The 17,329-nt window shown below is 32.7% G+C and overlaps 1 protein-coding gene and 1 long non-coding RNA gene across 2 annotated transcripts; one reads left to right on the plus strand and one right to left on the minus strand.

Moving 5' to 3' along the window:
• Positions 1–1,437: 1,437 nt before the first annotated feature.
• LOC145636650 (F-box/FBD/LRR-repeat protein At1g13570-like) lies at positions 1,438–3,269 on the minus strand. Its single transcript, XM_081688217.1, has 4 exons — positions 3,248–3,269; positions 2,107–2,957; positions 1,836–2,006; positions 1,438–1,698 (listed from the first exon to the last, which is right to left on the minus strand). The coding sequence occupies exons 1-4, from the start codon at positions 3,267–3,269 to the stop codon at positions 1,438–1,440; spliced, it is 1,305 nt and encodes a 434-aa protein (XP_081544343.1).
• Positions 3,270–12,622: 9,353 nt separating this feature from the next.
• On the plus strand, positions 12,623–14,889 carry LOC145558423 (uncharacterized). Its single transcript, XR_014092467.1, has 2 exons — positions 12,623–13,518; positions 14,717–14,889. It is a non-coding gene; the product is annotated as an uncharacterized LOC145558423 (long non-coding RNA).
• Positions 14,890–17,329: the final 2,440 nt, after the last annotated feature.

The raw sequence follows: 17,329 nt of genomic DNA on the forward strand, positions 1-17,329 counted from the left end.
AGACAAAACTTGTGTAGATGCAAATGTGCTAGAAACTCTTATTTCAAAATGCCCAAAACTTGAGATCCTCCGACTTGTGATTTCTGAAAACGGATGTTTGACAATTCATGCTCCAAAACTAAAGAAATTGTTTGTGAGTGGTTACCTTGATAGTTTACGCTTGAAAGGAACTACGGCTTTGAACACACTAGGCCTGGCTATTGACTTAGCTTTCGGCAGGAATGAGATCTTCAATTGCTTTGCCAACATTGAGAATCTCGTTCTAATAGGCTCTTTTGGGGTGGTAAGTAAACTGAACTTAAGGTTATAACAGTACATATTGCAGCGTCCTATATCATTCACTTTTGTGAACTGTTGGTTTTGCAGGAATTCATTATTCAATACATGTGTACTAAAACAATTCCGAAAGAATTTGGACAGTTGTGAACTTTGAATTTGGAATGTATACAACTAAATTCTTACAACATGTCGTTTGTTCTGAACTTGCTTACAAGCTCCTCACTGTTGGAGAGACTATCCATTAAAGTAAGTTGTAAGAGTTATTAGTCATATGATCTGTTCACTGTGTTGTTAATTTCAATGTGACATTTGATTATTTAACTCTTGATGACTTTTATTATTTTTCTCTGTTCTTATAAATAGGCTAAAGAAAATACAGAAGTAACTGATGACCACTCACTTCAGATTGAATGTTGTTACATCCTTGAGTGCCTTAGATATGCACAACTCCTTGATATCTCTGGGTCGAGTGGCGAGTTACAGCTATTGAAATATATTCTAGCCCATTCTCCTGTCCTAGAGGAAATGACTATTGAGCTCAGTACAAATCTACGCACTAAAGAGAAATTCAAATTTGCAACAGAGGCAATGAGGTATCGTCGAGCCTCACCAAATGCAGAGATAATAATCAAGGCTGAGTAATGTCTTCAATAGATATTTGTTCTGTACTGTCCTATTTACACAACTCTAAAAAATTATATTTCTGATTGTAATTCTGCTGTTTCTTTTACCTGTTACATTTGGACTTTTACATAATTCAGATATTCTGCCTTCCCCAAGTTTGATAATTTAATAGTCAATGTGATGATTGTAATCCTGTTATATTCTTAACAATGTCATAAAATAAAATTGTTATGATATCGTAGTTAAAGATATATATGATCAGAATAATATATTGGAAAGTATATAAGAATTGTTGCAACTAAAAAGAAATTGAAAAAAAATTAAATTACTACCTTCGTTATATAGAATTTGAATTCCATTAAAGCTGATGAAGTCTTAAACTGTGTATGACAAATCATAGTTTGAAATATTAAAATACATAAAACATAAAATTAGTAGATCAACTTGGAGTAACATCCTTGTTATATTCTCCATAACATGCATCTTTTCTTATACTACGCAGTACGCACCTTATTGAGTTGTAGTCTCAGGGCTTCAGAATAATCTCTGCATTTGGCGAAGCTCGGCCATATCGCACAACTCCTTTGCTATTTCTAACTTTTCTTCAGCGGATAAAGTCTCACTAAGCACAATAGTCATTACCTCAAGAGCGGGAGAGCATGCGAGTAGAAGTTTTATCAGCTCTAACTCCACACTCGCCTTAAAGACAAATTCAACATGTTTAAGACAGGGAAGTGTGAAGTTTCCCTTGTTCTGAACACTCTTCTTCAGAGAACATATCTCACATGATGTAGCCTGAATGTTTTAAGTATTTATTTAAGTAACAAAGGTTAGCTTACTCAGAACTCAAGTAAGATTTAAATAAGTATTTAAGTATGTTAAAAAAAAACAGGTGAGCATGATAATATGATATAAGCTTTGAGGACACTTACATTGATGAATAGCTGTTGTAAATGAGGAGAGCTTCGAAATAAGCAGAGGATAAAAGGGACTGAGTAATTGCAATCCAATGGTACTTCCAAAAGTTTAAGAATTTGTAAAGCTTCCAATTCTTTTCCGAACTTTTTAGGATGTACAAGATCATAGTAACGTTTACATTTCTGCTGCAAAAGAATAACATCTACAAATAAGGACAAAGGAAACAATAGCAAAGACTTGTTTTCCAAAATCAACAGCAAATTAAGTCTTTAAAATCATATTTACCCAGGGTAGCCAGAAAATTTTGTCAAGAACAAGCATCTGACAACTGAGCAAGCAACCGAAGAGTTCTCTCATGCTGCTCTTCAATCCAGCAACATTCAAAAGTACCGCATCCACTGCTATACTTTTTATGTTTCTAGTTGCATTCAGAGATAGACTACAGATGATGCCTTTCAAAACTAGTTCTTGAAGTTCTGGAGCACAAATTGTTAAGCCAAGCATCTTGATACATAATTTAAGGTATTGTAGTCGTGAGCAAAGGGAAATAAGATTTTCCAACATCTGTGTTTCTAAGGCTTTAAGAGGTACTTTATTGTGCACTTCTAGTTCCATGAATTTAAGGTGAGGAAATCCTTTGAATGTTGGAGGCAGATTTAGATCATGGCAATCGAAGAGTGTCAACTGCGTCAAGGTCTCAAAAGAATACAGACAAGAAGGCAGCTTTGGTGATAGACTGTGATTATTGTTAACCAGAGCAAATTCTTTGATGCCATGACGAGAAACAAATTGTAACCATTGACTTAAGTCTGCTTTTAATGGAAACCAAGAGGGGATAAAAAGAACAAATTTATCAATACGGCCAATGTGACGAAGTAAAATATTGCTAATGATATCTGAATATGCTTGTGAAGCCTCAGAAATTCTATTTATAAACCTGTTCAGGACATATTCAAAGAACTTTTGGTCAAGTGTTATATGTGGAAGCATAACCCATTTATACCTCCAATATCTGGATAAGATGCTCATCCTCACAGCATGATGAAAAGGTAAGTGTTCTAGTATATAATCTGTTACTTCTAGCGGCAAATTGCTGATAATATCATTGCTCTCTTTGCAAAGCTGCTTGCTGTTTCCTGCAACATAAATATCAAGTATATCAGCATTCAGCAAATCAAGTACTAAAAGAAATTGCTAAACTGCTCCTTCTTCATAAGAAATCATTTAGCAGATCACAGATATTGTAATTTAAAGTTTGACAGTACTAATACGCACTATAAACTCCACATAAATCAGGCCAATCATTGAGGAGTATGAGGAGGCAATAATCTAACAGGTGCACAGAGATTTTACGCCCAAGTCTTAATTATTGAGTGATTTACCACCTACAGATCTAAAGTACATCACACATTCACACATGGCATACCCGTAGGGCAGTACAAATACATCCTATTCTGCCTTAGTTTAGAGGTGATCAATGGACAGGGCGGGCCGGGCCGGGCCGAGAGCAAAAAAATAAGTCATTCCTGGGGCCGGGACGGAATATATGTGCCCAAACTACCCGGACCATACAGGCTTTTCGGGCCCGGTAAAAAAAAAACTAAAACTGCATTGAATTGATTTCCCTAGTCCACCCAATTTTTTAAAAATTTTCGGGCCAGGCCATTTCGGGCGGAAAAAAACTTTCCAAAACCCGCCAAAATCAGGTTGCGCTCTACTTGATCAGGTCTAAAACATAAACTTAAATGTACATAGTATGTAACACATGGTTAAAACATATACTTGAATGTACGTAGCACGTAATTTAACAATAATTTTGGGTGAACTCAAAAGTTGATTTTTATTTGTTAATGTAAGACTTCTTGATTAAAACATAGATCAGGGTGTATAAAATGATTCCCAATTTGGGTATACCTAATAAGTTATATTTGGGCATACCTAAAACACAGTGGTTCAATACTTTTTTTAAACAAAATACAGAAATATAAAGTTATTTCAAATAAACAAATCTGTTTTTAGCACTCTTGACTAGATTTATTACAGCTCTATCTAATCAAGGTCTCATTAGCTTAATAACAGTTCTTATTCAAATAAAAAGACTTATTTTAAATGCTAAAAATAGTTGCTTGGCTAACATTATTACCTATTACATAACGATCATTGTTTAGATTGAGATCCACTTATCTTAAATTTATTTAGGGATATGCGAAAATATATATCGTACTTATTATTGAATGTAAGTATGTAGTATGTAACAAAGAACAAAATTAGGCGGTCCCAAACAACAGCTAGTTAGTCCCAAAATAAATCGCTAAAGATTAGTTTGATTTTAATTGAATGATAGTTTTCAAAATTGATACACACAAGAATCCTATCAATTTCGATTATTAGTCTAATTGTTCGCAACGGATTAATCTTGTATAGGAAAAAACTCACCACCCCTACAACAGAAATAAATTTTCTTTTAGATAACCCAATTGGATTTTAGGCATACCCAAAATTCGAATGTAATAACTAGTCAATCAGGACGATTGACAAAGATAAGAATTGAATAACACATAGGGCATGTTCCGATTTATTGAATACAACTCGATTGAACTGAACTGAACTGAATTTAATGGAGCTGAACAAAACACACCCATAGATTACGATATTAAATATTTCCCAAATTTGGGTATACTTAAGTTATATTTGGATGTACCAAAAACGAAGTGGTTCAATTCTTTCCTTTTCTTTTTCTTTAATTTTTTTTTACAAATTATAGAAATATATGAATATTTTGTATAATCACATCCATAATAGTACTCTTGACTAGATTTAATGTCACTCTATCCAACCAAGATCTAATTTGTATAATCATGGTTCTTATTATTAAAGTAGAAATCCCAAATTAAATTTAAATACTGGAAATAGTTACTCGCTAAAAACATTACCTTACACAACGATCCTTGTATAGATTGAGATTTTAAATTGGAGTAAATATTAAAAAAAAAAAAATCATATGTAAACTTAACTACTTAAAGGATAATTTGCATAATTCAAAAGTTAATTAGGCACCAACATTTTCACTATATCATATACGAAAGTGGTATAAAAAATGTTAAAAAATGAGAAAATTTATAATTGAATTGTCAAAATTAATTAATAATTCATGTATTTAAAATTCTATATATGAGAAATTCAAAAATTCTATTATAAATGTCGCATACTGTTGTGTACCACTAAAGCAGCGTACTGCAGCATAGAGCTGTCAAATCGGGTATTCAAGTCTGGTTCAGGTCGGGTCATGTCAGGTTTTAGGTCAAATTCAAGTCGGATCATGTTGATTATTTTTACTTACAAGTCGGGTTGGGTCAAGTTCGATTCGGATTATGATAGACTTTATATATTTTCGGCTGCAGTTCGTGTTTGATTCGAGTCAATTTTGGGTCGGGTAAGGTTTTGGGTTCTGTTTGTGTCAAGTCGAGTTACAAACAAGTTTGCAGCAGGTAAATTTTGGCGGATGAAATTCAGGTCTGGTCAGACTTGGGTCAAATTTTAGTCAGGTAGGGTAAAATCAAGTCGGATTTTAATTTCAAACTTGAGTCACGCTAAATTATTAGGTCCATACGAGTCAAAATATGAATAGGATATTTTTTCGGGTCAATTTCAGATCGGGTCAGTCGGGTTAGGTTTTGACGTCTCTAGGCTCGTGTGAAATATGAGTCATGTTTGGTTAACTAGAACACAATAACAAAACAAGAATACCTTAAGCCAGATTGGGTCAAATCGAGGTTTGATAAACTAAATAACGAATGTGGATAAATTTTAATAGATTAAACCACAGTTAGATCATACTAAGTCAATTCTTGATTAGTTAAATAAATTATTTATTTTTTGTATTTTTTAAAACATTTTTAAACTTTAGCTAACACAACAAAAATTCGCGTACGATGTTGTATTATTTATTGAATTAATAAGACTATTCGATTGACCTTGGCTAAATATATATTAGCATAATCGGATACTATACATGTATTCCTTTGTCATTGAAGACATATATGTTATTTTGCAACTTAACATTTGTTTGTTATTAGGGCCGGTTCACATTTATTAAATTTCAGTTCAGTTCAGCTCCAATCAGTTCATTTCAGCTCTAATCAGTTCAGTTCAGCTCCTAATTTCGCCTCTCTCATAAAATATTCATTTCAGCTCAATTCAGTTCAGTTCAGTTCAGCTCAGCTCTAATCAGTTTAGTTCAGCTCCAATCAGTTCAGTTCAGTAAATGTGAACAGACCCTAAAGTGATTTCAATTTTCCCATAAAAAAAAAGTGATTTCAATTAGTTGCCTTTTGAATTATTTCATTTATTTTTAAAAATATTTCATCAATATTTTCATCAATATTTTAAAATTTAAACTATAAGGCAAGCTATAACTTTATAAGCTCAAAATGACACTATTTATACACTGCAATAATTATGGAACCACTAATATATGATCAGTCATATTGAGAAAGTTGAGATACACATAGTACATTTTTTATTTACCAAATATGAAAATGTATTCAAGTAAATAAGCATATTATATTTTCGGGCTAGTAAAAATTATAAATAAGAAAATATCTTAAAAATAACTATCCAACTAGTAATTTTTGTAAGTGAAAAATTACCCAATTTTTTTTTTTTTAAAACTACCCATCTTAAAAAAGGGATTTTTTTTTGAAAGAACTAAAAAAAAAAAGGGATTTAAAATAAATGTAGAATTGAAAAAAAAAAAAAAAACAACGACGTTTTTTTTAAAAAAAATAAGTGAAATAAAAAACTGATTAAAATAATATAAATAAATGATTCTATGAATATTCAAATACATATTTGTAAAAAAAAACATTTATACATGCTCAAAAAGTATGACATATAATTATTTATAACAGTACAAGTGTATTTTGTGGTAAAAATATCCAATTAACATAATTATAAGATTTTAACAAAATTTTGTAGGTATTGATATTTTTTGTGAAAATATCTTAAGTATAGATAAATGAAGATAAAATTTATCAAAAATAAAATAAAAAAACCTAAATTACGCCTAACTTCCTTAAAAAAAATAAAAAAAGAAAAAAAATCCCTCAATTCCTCAATTTACGTCTAACTAACTACAATATTTTTTTTCCCTTTTTTACCTCATTTCCCCGTTTTTTTTTTTTTTTAGAGATTTAAAGTCCTTCATCAATGGTGATTATGATTAAAAAAACCCATCAAGTACAGTTTTGGACTAATGATTATTGTACATGAACATGATACATTGCCTAAAGAATCTTATTTAACTTTAAATTATATTTGCCTAAAATAGGTACTCGTAATTAAATGTTTCAAAAAAAAAAAAACTTTTTGTTTGACAAGATTATTATTTAACAAAATAGTTGAACGTGAGATCCTATATTTAGGAATACAAAAGAATCAATATTAAAGCCTAGCTACTTGTCTACTTCACGTACAAAAAAAGAAATACAAAATAATATTTTGATATCCTATTATATTTTCCTTTAAATTAATTATACAAAGTCTAATAATTATCTAATAATTGAGCATTATTACATGTATAGGGAAATAGGGAATATCTATTTCCCTAAAAAAATGCACCTAATAAAGGATTTTTGTAAAATAATAAAATATAACAATATTATTCATCTTCAACCTATAGTCATCTTCAACCTTTAGTCATCTTCAACTTAACATTTAACAATGGTGGATTGCTATTAAAAAAAAAAATCGGATGAATCATGAAATTATATCAAAATCAAGCACAATATAATTTTGACTAATTAATATTGAAATAATTATTATTCGAATCTTTAAATAAATTACTTTAACTTGATTATTATTATAACTTTGAAGTTTTTATTGACGAATTCATCTTACAAAATTAAGTGACGAAATCAAATTAAGTGATTTTTTATACAATGACACAACTAATTAAATTGATTATAATATATGAAATTAAACTAAATATAAGAATTTAATTAATTTGAATCAGAAGAATGAATATGGTAGGTTGAACATAAAGGTTTTAGATGATACAGGTTGAAGATGAATATTTATTATTTGGAAGATATTATTCAATTTTATAAAAGAGAAAAAAAAAAAAAAACAAGCGTTTGAACAAATTAATTTAATCAAACAAGACTTAATGACTTGATGACTGTTTTTTTGAGGTGTCGAATTGAACGCCTAGGATTAGTCAATTAACAAATAAGCAGTTGAGATTTAATCTCTTATTATAGTCGACCATAGTCGTCCGTAGTTGATGACTACGCTAGAATTTTTATCCTTTTTCTATATATCGTCTCACGAATTGCCAATCTAATCTCTTATCCTTTTTTTTTTTTTAGTTTTCTTAATCTCTGATAAAGTTAAATGTAGAAGCGTAGAGCTACACATGAATAATTTTTTTTTTTTTTGGTGTTTAGAGAGCCACAAAGGCAGGGATGGGAATCGATCCCAGGATTTCCTTAAATAGAAAAGGAAGCTATAACCACTTAGGCTATCCCTTATTTACACATGATTAAATAATAACCATATAAAGTACATTCTATGCCCTGATTTACTAACTATATTGTCTAGGGAAAAAAAAACTTTTAATTTGGACTAACTATTTTGATTTATAAAAAATTAAAAATAATAATTCCAACTTTCATGAAGTTTGCTAGAATAATCCCAACTTTAGATTATTTACTAACTATATTGTCTATAAAAAAAATTAAAAAAAAAAAAACTACTTTTGGATTAACTAGGTTGGTTATCAATAATATATTAGTTAGTCTGTGACCCAATTTACTAACTAGATTATCTAGAAAAATCATTTCCTTTATTTACTAATAATTTTTGGATAAATCATTGAAAGACAACTAGATTGGGGAATTAATGGTGGATCGGAGCTAATGATAATATGCATCATTAAGTCATTACTATAAAAAATGGCAAAGAGACCCGTTAAAATATGCTTGAGAGACCGCCTTACAACGGGTCTCTATCTCAGGGGTCTGTTTGATAAAGAGACCCGTTCCTTAAAAGGGGTCTGTTTGCGAGGACAAAGAGACCCGTCATTAGTGATAGCGGGTCTGTTACATAAGTTTGAAAATTGATAATTTAGAAGGAAAAAAACTAATAGAAAACTGTTGTTTTTCGACGGAAAACTCCCTCGAAAACAGCTTGTTTTCTGTTGGGAATGGGGTTTCCGACGGATAATTTGTCGTCGGAAAATGCTTTGTAGGAAAATCGACTTTTTCCGACGAACTTTCTGTCAGAAAAGTTTTCCCGACGGAATCCTTTCGTCGAAACTGATTTTTCGGTACCAGAAAAGTCCGTCAAAAATTTCCGACGAACACAAATCCGCCGGAAAATTCGGACAAAATTTCCGTCGGAAACTGAGTTAATGAAATTTAAAAAAAAAAACGTCGTGCCACCACCGGCGCGGCGTATCACCACCTCAGAACACCACCAGCCCTTAACTAAGCCTAAGCTCAAACCGCCACTCCCCAAACTAACCAAGATCCAACCGCCATCACCACCGAACCCTAACCCAAAACCACCCAAATCAGCCACCATCACCGAACCCTAACCCAGATTCACCAACCACCACCACTGAAAACTAACCCTGATCCACCAACCACAACCACCGCACCCTAAGCCAGATCCTCCCAAATCCTAAACCCACCTAACCCTGACCCACTAAACCAACCCAGATCCACTAAAATCCTAACCCAAACCCTGACCAAACCCACACCCAATCTGACCCGCCATAAACCATCATCATGAACGAATAAACCAAACACCACAACAATATACTCTAATAAAAAAATTCAAAAACAAAAATGAAAAACATTAAAACGACCTTAAAAATCGAATTAGCTTTATATTTCACCTCGAACTTGGTTTACTAAGGCCAAATTCGACCATGAAAGCTCTAGATAAAGCATTTTCATGGTCGAATTTGACCTTAAAAACCATCAAAGTGTTATAAACAATCACCATTTTTGGCTCCAAATTTGATGAGTTTTGAGGTGGTGATAAGAGAAGAGGACATGAGAAGAGAAGAGGGAAGAGGACGTGAGAAGAGAAGAGGGAAGAGGAGGGCATGAAAAGAGCAGAGGGAAGAGGACGTGAGAAGAGCAGAGGGAAGAGGACGTGAGAAGAGAAGAGGGAAGAGGAGGGCATGAAAAGAGCAGAGGGAAGAGGAGAGGAGAGAGAAACAGAAGGCGTGAGAAGAGAAGAGGGAAGAGGCCAGGAGAGAGAAAGAGAAGAAGAGAGGAGAGAGACAGAAAATAGGCGGAGAGAGAAGAGAGAGAAATGAAAGGGGGAGGGGAATATTATTTATGTTTTTATTATGTTTTTTTAATTCATAAATCTGTCGAAAAGGCTTTAAATTTCTAACAGAATTTAATTCCGTCGAAAATTTTTGAGGGAATTAATTTCCGTTGGAAAATATAACATTTCCTACGGAATTTCCGTCGAAAATAAAGAATTTTCCGACAGATTAAAATTTCGTCGGAAATTTCCGAAGGATGTTCGAGAGAAATAAAATCCGTCGGAAATTTTGCACTTTCCGACTGATTTTCGTGTCCGTCAGAACCGTTTCGTCGAAATTTGAATACTCCCTCCGTATTTTAATAAGTGTTACACTGACCAAATCCGGCCGTGTTTTAATAAGTGTTACACTTCCTTTTTTTTGGCAAAAAGCTATATTAAAATATTATATCTCTCTCCTCTCATGGTCCCCACCTAAAACCACTACTACTTTTTTATTATATCTTTCTTCTCACATTCATTACTTTTCAATAAACTATTAACCTCACTATCTTTATTTTACAATTTTTTAATACTCCAACTACCCCACTTACCTCTTATTTTATTTTAGTCAATCAAATTTCCTAAAACTATGTGCCAGTCAAACTGTAACACTTAAAAAAACACGGAGGGAGTATTTTCTAGTAGTAAGACCCGTTGATTGAGACAAGGGGTCTGTTTGGTGGTATGAGATAGACCTGTCATGTCAATTAACGAGTTTCTTCTTTGTTCTTTGTTTTTATAAAAAAAAATAGAAATTTATAAAAGGCTTGAGTATTATTACTCATCACCATGATAAGGGGGTCATATTTGTTTCTCTTGTGGTTTTGAGGTGGAATCTCAATTAGATTTGTGGGGGCCTTACAAGACCAAGTCGTCTTGTGGTACTCATTATTTTTTAACTATCGTAGATGATTATTCTAGAGGTGTGTGGACTTATTTGATTAGAAATAAAACGGAAGTTGAGTTTATGTTTTACAATTTTTTGGCTATAGTTCAGCGTCAATTCTCTCAAGAAATTAAAAAAGTCCGTAGTGATAATGGTACGGAATTTAATTCCTTGAAAGATTATTTCTTTAAAAAAGGGATACTTTTTGAGACCTCGTGTGTGGGCACGCCTCAACAAAATAGGCGTGTTGAACGGAAGCATCAACATATTTTGAATGTCGCTAGGGCCTTATGGTTTCAAGCAAACTTGCCTCTAAAATTTTGGAGGGAGTGTGTGGAAGCGGCTTGTCATTTGATCAATAGAACTCCATCTCGATTGCTTGATTAAAAGACTCCTTTTGAAATTTTATTTGGCAAACAACCTATTCATATGAGCATATTCGGGTGTTTGGGAGCTTGTGTTATGCATACAATCAAAGAATTAAGGGTGATAAATTCTCTAGTAGAAGTAAAAAATGCGTGTTTTTAGGATATCCTTTTGGGGAAAAGGGATAGAGAATGTATGATTTGGAGACACGAGAAATATTTGTTTCGAGGGATGTGAATTTTTTGGGGAATGAATTTCCGTTTATTACACCTATTGAGATATCATTACTGAGGCAGGTTTACTAGATGCTAAACCTGTAGAGTTCCCTATGGAGCAAAATCACAGGTTGGCTTAGGCTCAGGGAGAGTTTTTTCATGATGTGGAGAAATGTCTTCGTCTCATAGGCCGACTGATCTATTTGTCTGTTACGAGACCAGATTTAGCATATTTTGTTCATATTTTATCACAGTTTATGAAAAATCCCAAGATTGATCATTGGCAAGCAGCTCTGCGAGTTGTAAGATATTTGAAGAAGAGTCTGGGACAGGGAATTTTATTAAGATCTGATAGTGCTTTACAGTTGGAAGGTTGGTGTGATTCAGATTGGGCAGGTTGTCCTCTCTCTAGACGATCCTTGAGTGGTTGGTTTGTGCTTCTTGGTTTGTCCCCCAGTGTCATGGAAAACTAAGAAACAATCTATTGTTGCTCTTTCTTAATTGGAAAGCAGAATATCGTTGTATGAATGCAATGACTTGTGAATTAAAGTGCGTGGTTGAAACGACTTCTTGGTGACTTGGTTGTAAAACATGAGAATGGGATGCACCTTTATTGTGAAAGTCAGTCAGCGTTATATATTGTGCATAATCCAGTGTTTCATGGACGAACTAAACATATTGAATCAGATTGTCATTTTGTTCGGGATGCAATTACAGATGGGATGATTATACCTTCGTATGTACCTACGACGGTATAATTGGCTGACATTTTTCCAAAGGCTTTGGGAAAAACTGTAATACCCCATATTTTTAAGCCTATTTAATTAATTTTAATGATATTTATTAGATTTAGATATGTTTTAATTTGGGTTTAATTAATTTCCCTCATAATTAAGTTATTTTCTTAAAAGATTTTCACCTTTATTTATTCAAATTATATTATACACTTTATTTTAAGGTGTGTTCCCTAAGATATTTTGAGTTATTTATTTATAAATAGTTTCTAAAATTTTGTGATTTCAAAGTGATTTATTAAGCATATTATATTTTGCTAAACTTTATTTATAAAGTTATTATTTTAAGACTTTAAAGTGATAAAAAAATTTATGAGTCTAAACCCTTTTCTAAACCATGAGGTCCATGACCATAGTTATTAGGCCAATGAATTACTATAATTTTCTCTAGCCCATAAGAATACTTTGAAATCCATTTTACACATAACCCAAATCATATTTTTGTAGCCACAAAATTAAAGAAAAAAGAAAATAGAAACCCACTCCATATTTCCCAATCAACAACATCAACGTATGATGTTCATACACCATAAGTATGGAAGATTCTTTCAATTTACCTCCCCAAATGCTACCTCCCCTAGTCTATTAATCTAATGGTAAAAATATATTCTTACACTTTGAGTTCATCCACTCCATCACCATTATCAAGTTATTCTCAACCATTAGATGCACCACCCAAATCAACCAATCAACATTGAAGCTTAATTTGATTTCTTCACCATTTTCACCTATAAATAGAGCATATGAAACCAAGCTAATTTTATCTCAATTTTAATTGTAAGAATACCCACAAAATTTTAGCAATTAAACCCAATTATAAAACCCCAAAAATTTCCCCTTTCTCTCTCCTCTGTGCCTCCTTGGCTGCGCACCACCACCTCTAGGCCGCACGCCCTAGCCGCCACCACCACCCCTAGCCGACGCCTGCTGCCCAACCACGGTCGAGCCACTACTAGGCACCCACCTCTTTCCTCCTCTATTCTTTCGTCCTTCTCCAAACCAAGACCAAAGTTTGGTTTTGGTATTCTGTAAAAACCAAATAGCAACAATGCAATGTATCCTTGAAACCCACTAATATAAATTTATTCTAATGATATTTGACCCATTAAGAGTAAGTGAGCCCAATCTTTATACTTATGTTACTTTTATTGGTTTAAATTATGTACTTTCATGTTTATTATTATTATTATTATTATTATTATTATTATTATTATTATTATTATTATTATTATTATTATTATTATTATTATTATTATTATTATTATTATTATTATTATTATTATTATTATTATTATTATTATTATTATTATTATTATTATTATTATTATTATTATTATTATTATTATTATTATTATTATTATTATTATTATTATTATTATTATTATTATTATTATTATTATTATTATTATTATTATCATCTAACAATGATAAAGTTTAAAGATTAGTTTACAAAAAACAAGTATTAATTTTATAAAAGGGTTGAAGAAATTTTTCATGCACAATTAGTTTGAGTCAATATTTAATATCTTTTGTTCAAAGAGTATTGATTAGGATCATTGGTTTATTGAAGGGAAGTGTCAATTTTGTTGTTAGAGGTTTTATATGATTGTATGAAAGATTAAGGTACGTATTCGTGGCTAGATCTTTAAATATGTGATTTTATTCATAAATGTGTTTTATGTTTTGAATGATAAATTATGTTTAAATGTTGACAATGATTTATGAATGTTTATAAAATAAATAGTGTATGCTTATTTCAATAAAAACGATTGTTTGATATTTAAATGCTTTATAAGCTTGGTTGTAAACTTACTTGTTTTACTCAATTGTTTAAAAAGGAAATGTTATTATTTTAATCATCCTATACATGGGAATTGGAAGATTGATTTATCATAGGCGTTTATTGGATTTTTCTTGACTCCCAGTATGCAGAGATAAATGATAAGAATATGTGCTTTGTATGATCTAATCTTTCCTCTAGTATAGACTATGTAAATGAGTTACTAGCTTGAGGGGTGTGCACACTTAGGTTGGGAAAATGGTTTACGAAAAGGTTGATCTTTCATTTCTATTGGAATCTACTTTTGAAAAGTTGTTGATTTTGGAGTGTTTCTAAATATGGAATTTCTATTTATGAAAGGTTTGAATAATGATCGATTATTTACAAAATGCGAAATGTTACGTAAGCGTGTTTAATTAAATAAATTGATGATTTACGTATCTAGCATTGTTATGTACTTAGCATTTTTGCTAACGTGTATTTCTCTTTTGTTTTTGGCTTGGCCCTACTTATCACTTATGGTAAGTAGATAGGTGACGATGATGAGTCGACGTAATATAAATGTTGCATTGGGAATAAAGAGACGATAATCGCTTAGGCCAGATTTATTGGTTAACAATTTGTATGAAGAGTTCTTGTGTGGTTCAGTTTTAAAAACTATTATTGTTTAATAAAAGTTAAGTATGTATTTTTCTGCTGCAAGTATTTGTATTTTGAAAATCCTTACGTAATCATGTTGCGGTAATGGTCCTAAAATACTCTCTTAATCAGGTTTTGCATTATTATTATTATTAGAGAGTAATTTGGGGGTGTTACAAAAACTAAGTTCGAGTTTCTACTTCGCAAGTTGGGCATTTGTGACCCATATGCTCCAACTTGCGGGGGATATTGGGATATATTTTAGGAAACAAGATAATTGTGAATATTATGAAAATATATCCTAGAGAATATTGTGAGCTATCTTAGGTTATTTTCTTTAAATCGGATCGGGCTTCTTGTATATTTATCAATCACATTGTATCTAGGTTTTGTTTGGTATTGGGCCAACAGTTGAACCTTAACAAATCCTTCATAAAGTTCAGTCCAAATACATCAGAGGAAAATCAGTGCAAATTCAAGAACGTGTTTGGAATGACACAGGTTGAGGTTTTTGGAGAAAATTATCAAGTACGCATTTTACGTATTTTATTGACAAGGTTATGAAGAAAATTATATCATGGAATTCAGTTTTCCTATCACAGGTTCAGAAACTAGTTTTGATGTCCTGGTATCTATGGTCTCACATGTCTTTTCAGCAGTGGATATTCTGGTTTCTATTTTATCGAAGATTGATGCTCTGATTATCAAGTTCTTTTGGGCTAAGCAAGGGGAAAGGGGTATGCATTGGGTACGAAAAGGAATTTTTCATAAACCTAAGGGAATGGGAGGTCTGGGTATCCATAGTCTGCAGGTCCTCTATACATCCTTTAGAATGAAACAGGTTCGGAGAATGCATCGTAATCCGAATTCATTGATGTCAAGGATATACACAGCGAAACACCCCTTTTCATTGAATACAGGTACACAAGCTTTACTGAGAGGTAAAGTTCGTGGAAGGGTGTGCGTGGAAAATTGGGGATGGTCACAAGGTTACAGCGGGTACAGGGAAGTGGGTGCAAGGCTATACTCCAAACTTTGCTTCATTAGTTACGCTTGCACAGGCTGCTACTTGGAAAGCCACGGACTTCATATTCACCCCTTCTTATTACTGGAATCTTCCCCTGATCCAGCAATCCTTCGATTTCAAGGATGCTAGGTCGATCATCTCGATAAACTTCCTGATCACCCTAAACCTGATTGTATGTACTGGATAGGTCATTCGTCAGGTAATATTTCAATTAAATTTGCGTATTGTTTTCTTCAAAATTCATTTGCTGATGACCTTGAGCAAGGAGATAGACATAGTAAGAATGGTTTTTACAACATTCTTTGGCGCCTTAATACTTTTCCAAAGTGGAAACTCTTCATTTGGAAACTTTCACATGAAGGTTTAGCAGTCAGATCTCAGCTTCGGAGTAGGGGTTTGGATATTGGGACATCGTGTGAGGGTTGCGGGGTAGAGTCTGAATCAGTGGACCATATTTTTTTTATTTTGTGAGATTGCAAGACGGGTTTGGAGTAATGGTCAATTGAGTATTCACTCAGAAATTAATGGGGAGCTACCCTTCTGGGATTGGCTTTCTAGTTATATCCAGCTTTTTTATAGCATGAATGGTATTAAGAGTATAAGGTTAATTTACTTTCTAATTACCTTGTGGGAAATATGGTCAGCGCGTATGATATGGTCTTTTGAGGGACCTCTTCCTCTGAAAGTGTTGTCCAATCTAGAATATTGTCCTCGTTGCATTCGCATAAAGTTTTTCAAGGTGAGGATGATTCGTTATTAGCTTTTCTCCATCCTCCAGAACTTTTTTCCTCCCCTCCACCAGGTTTTCACTTGATAAGCCTGGGTTTGGAGAGGAGTTCGGTTCCACACCATATTATTATCTCGGATGCTGCTTGGAAGGATGATGGGAATCGCGTGGGTTTGGGTTGGTATTTGCTCAAAACAACGCACAATGACAATGTTGGGAAGGGGGGATATGATTTTGGGTAGGCAATTTCGGCAGTCCATGCGGAGGCTATATATGGCTTGTTTGAAAAGCCTCAAATGGGCGTTAAAGGTTCATTTATTTTCTATTGAAGTTTACACTGATTCCTTTAACTTGGTTAGTATATTACAAGATGATTTCTCACAAGATATTCGGCTTGTCTGGACGCTTTAGGAGATACGCAATAGGGGCAAGTTGTTTACATCTTGTACTATTCGGAAGGTGGACAGGGATATGGTGGTCGATGCTCATAATAAAGCTGAGTTAGCCATTAGGCTGGCTTTATCCTTTGAAGATATATCTGTAATTTAGTTAGTTTTCTCTTTTCTTGTTTATTTACATGTTGTCAAAAAAAAAAAAAGATAAATTTGCGGCATCTATGTTGGAATCAAAAAGTCAAATTCATTCTAATTCCTTTGATGGTGATAATTTGGATGCAAATATTCTCACATAATATTTCAATAATATTAATTGCATTGACAATGTTGTATCCTCAATTATGTTCTTTGATC

Source organism: Chenopodium album, chromosome 1 (genome assembly GCF_948465745.1).
Source record: "Chenopodium album chromosome 1, dcCheAlbu1.1, whole genome shotgun sequence".
In the NCBI taxonomy this organism is placed as follows: domain Eukaryota; kingdom Viridiplantae; phylum Streptophyta; class Magnoliopsida; order Caryophyllales; family Amaranthaceae; genus Chenopodium; species Chenopodium album.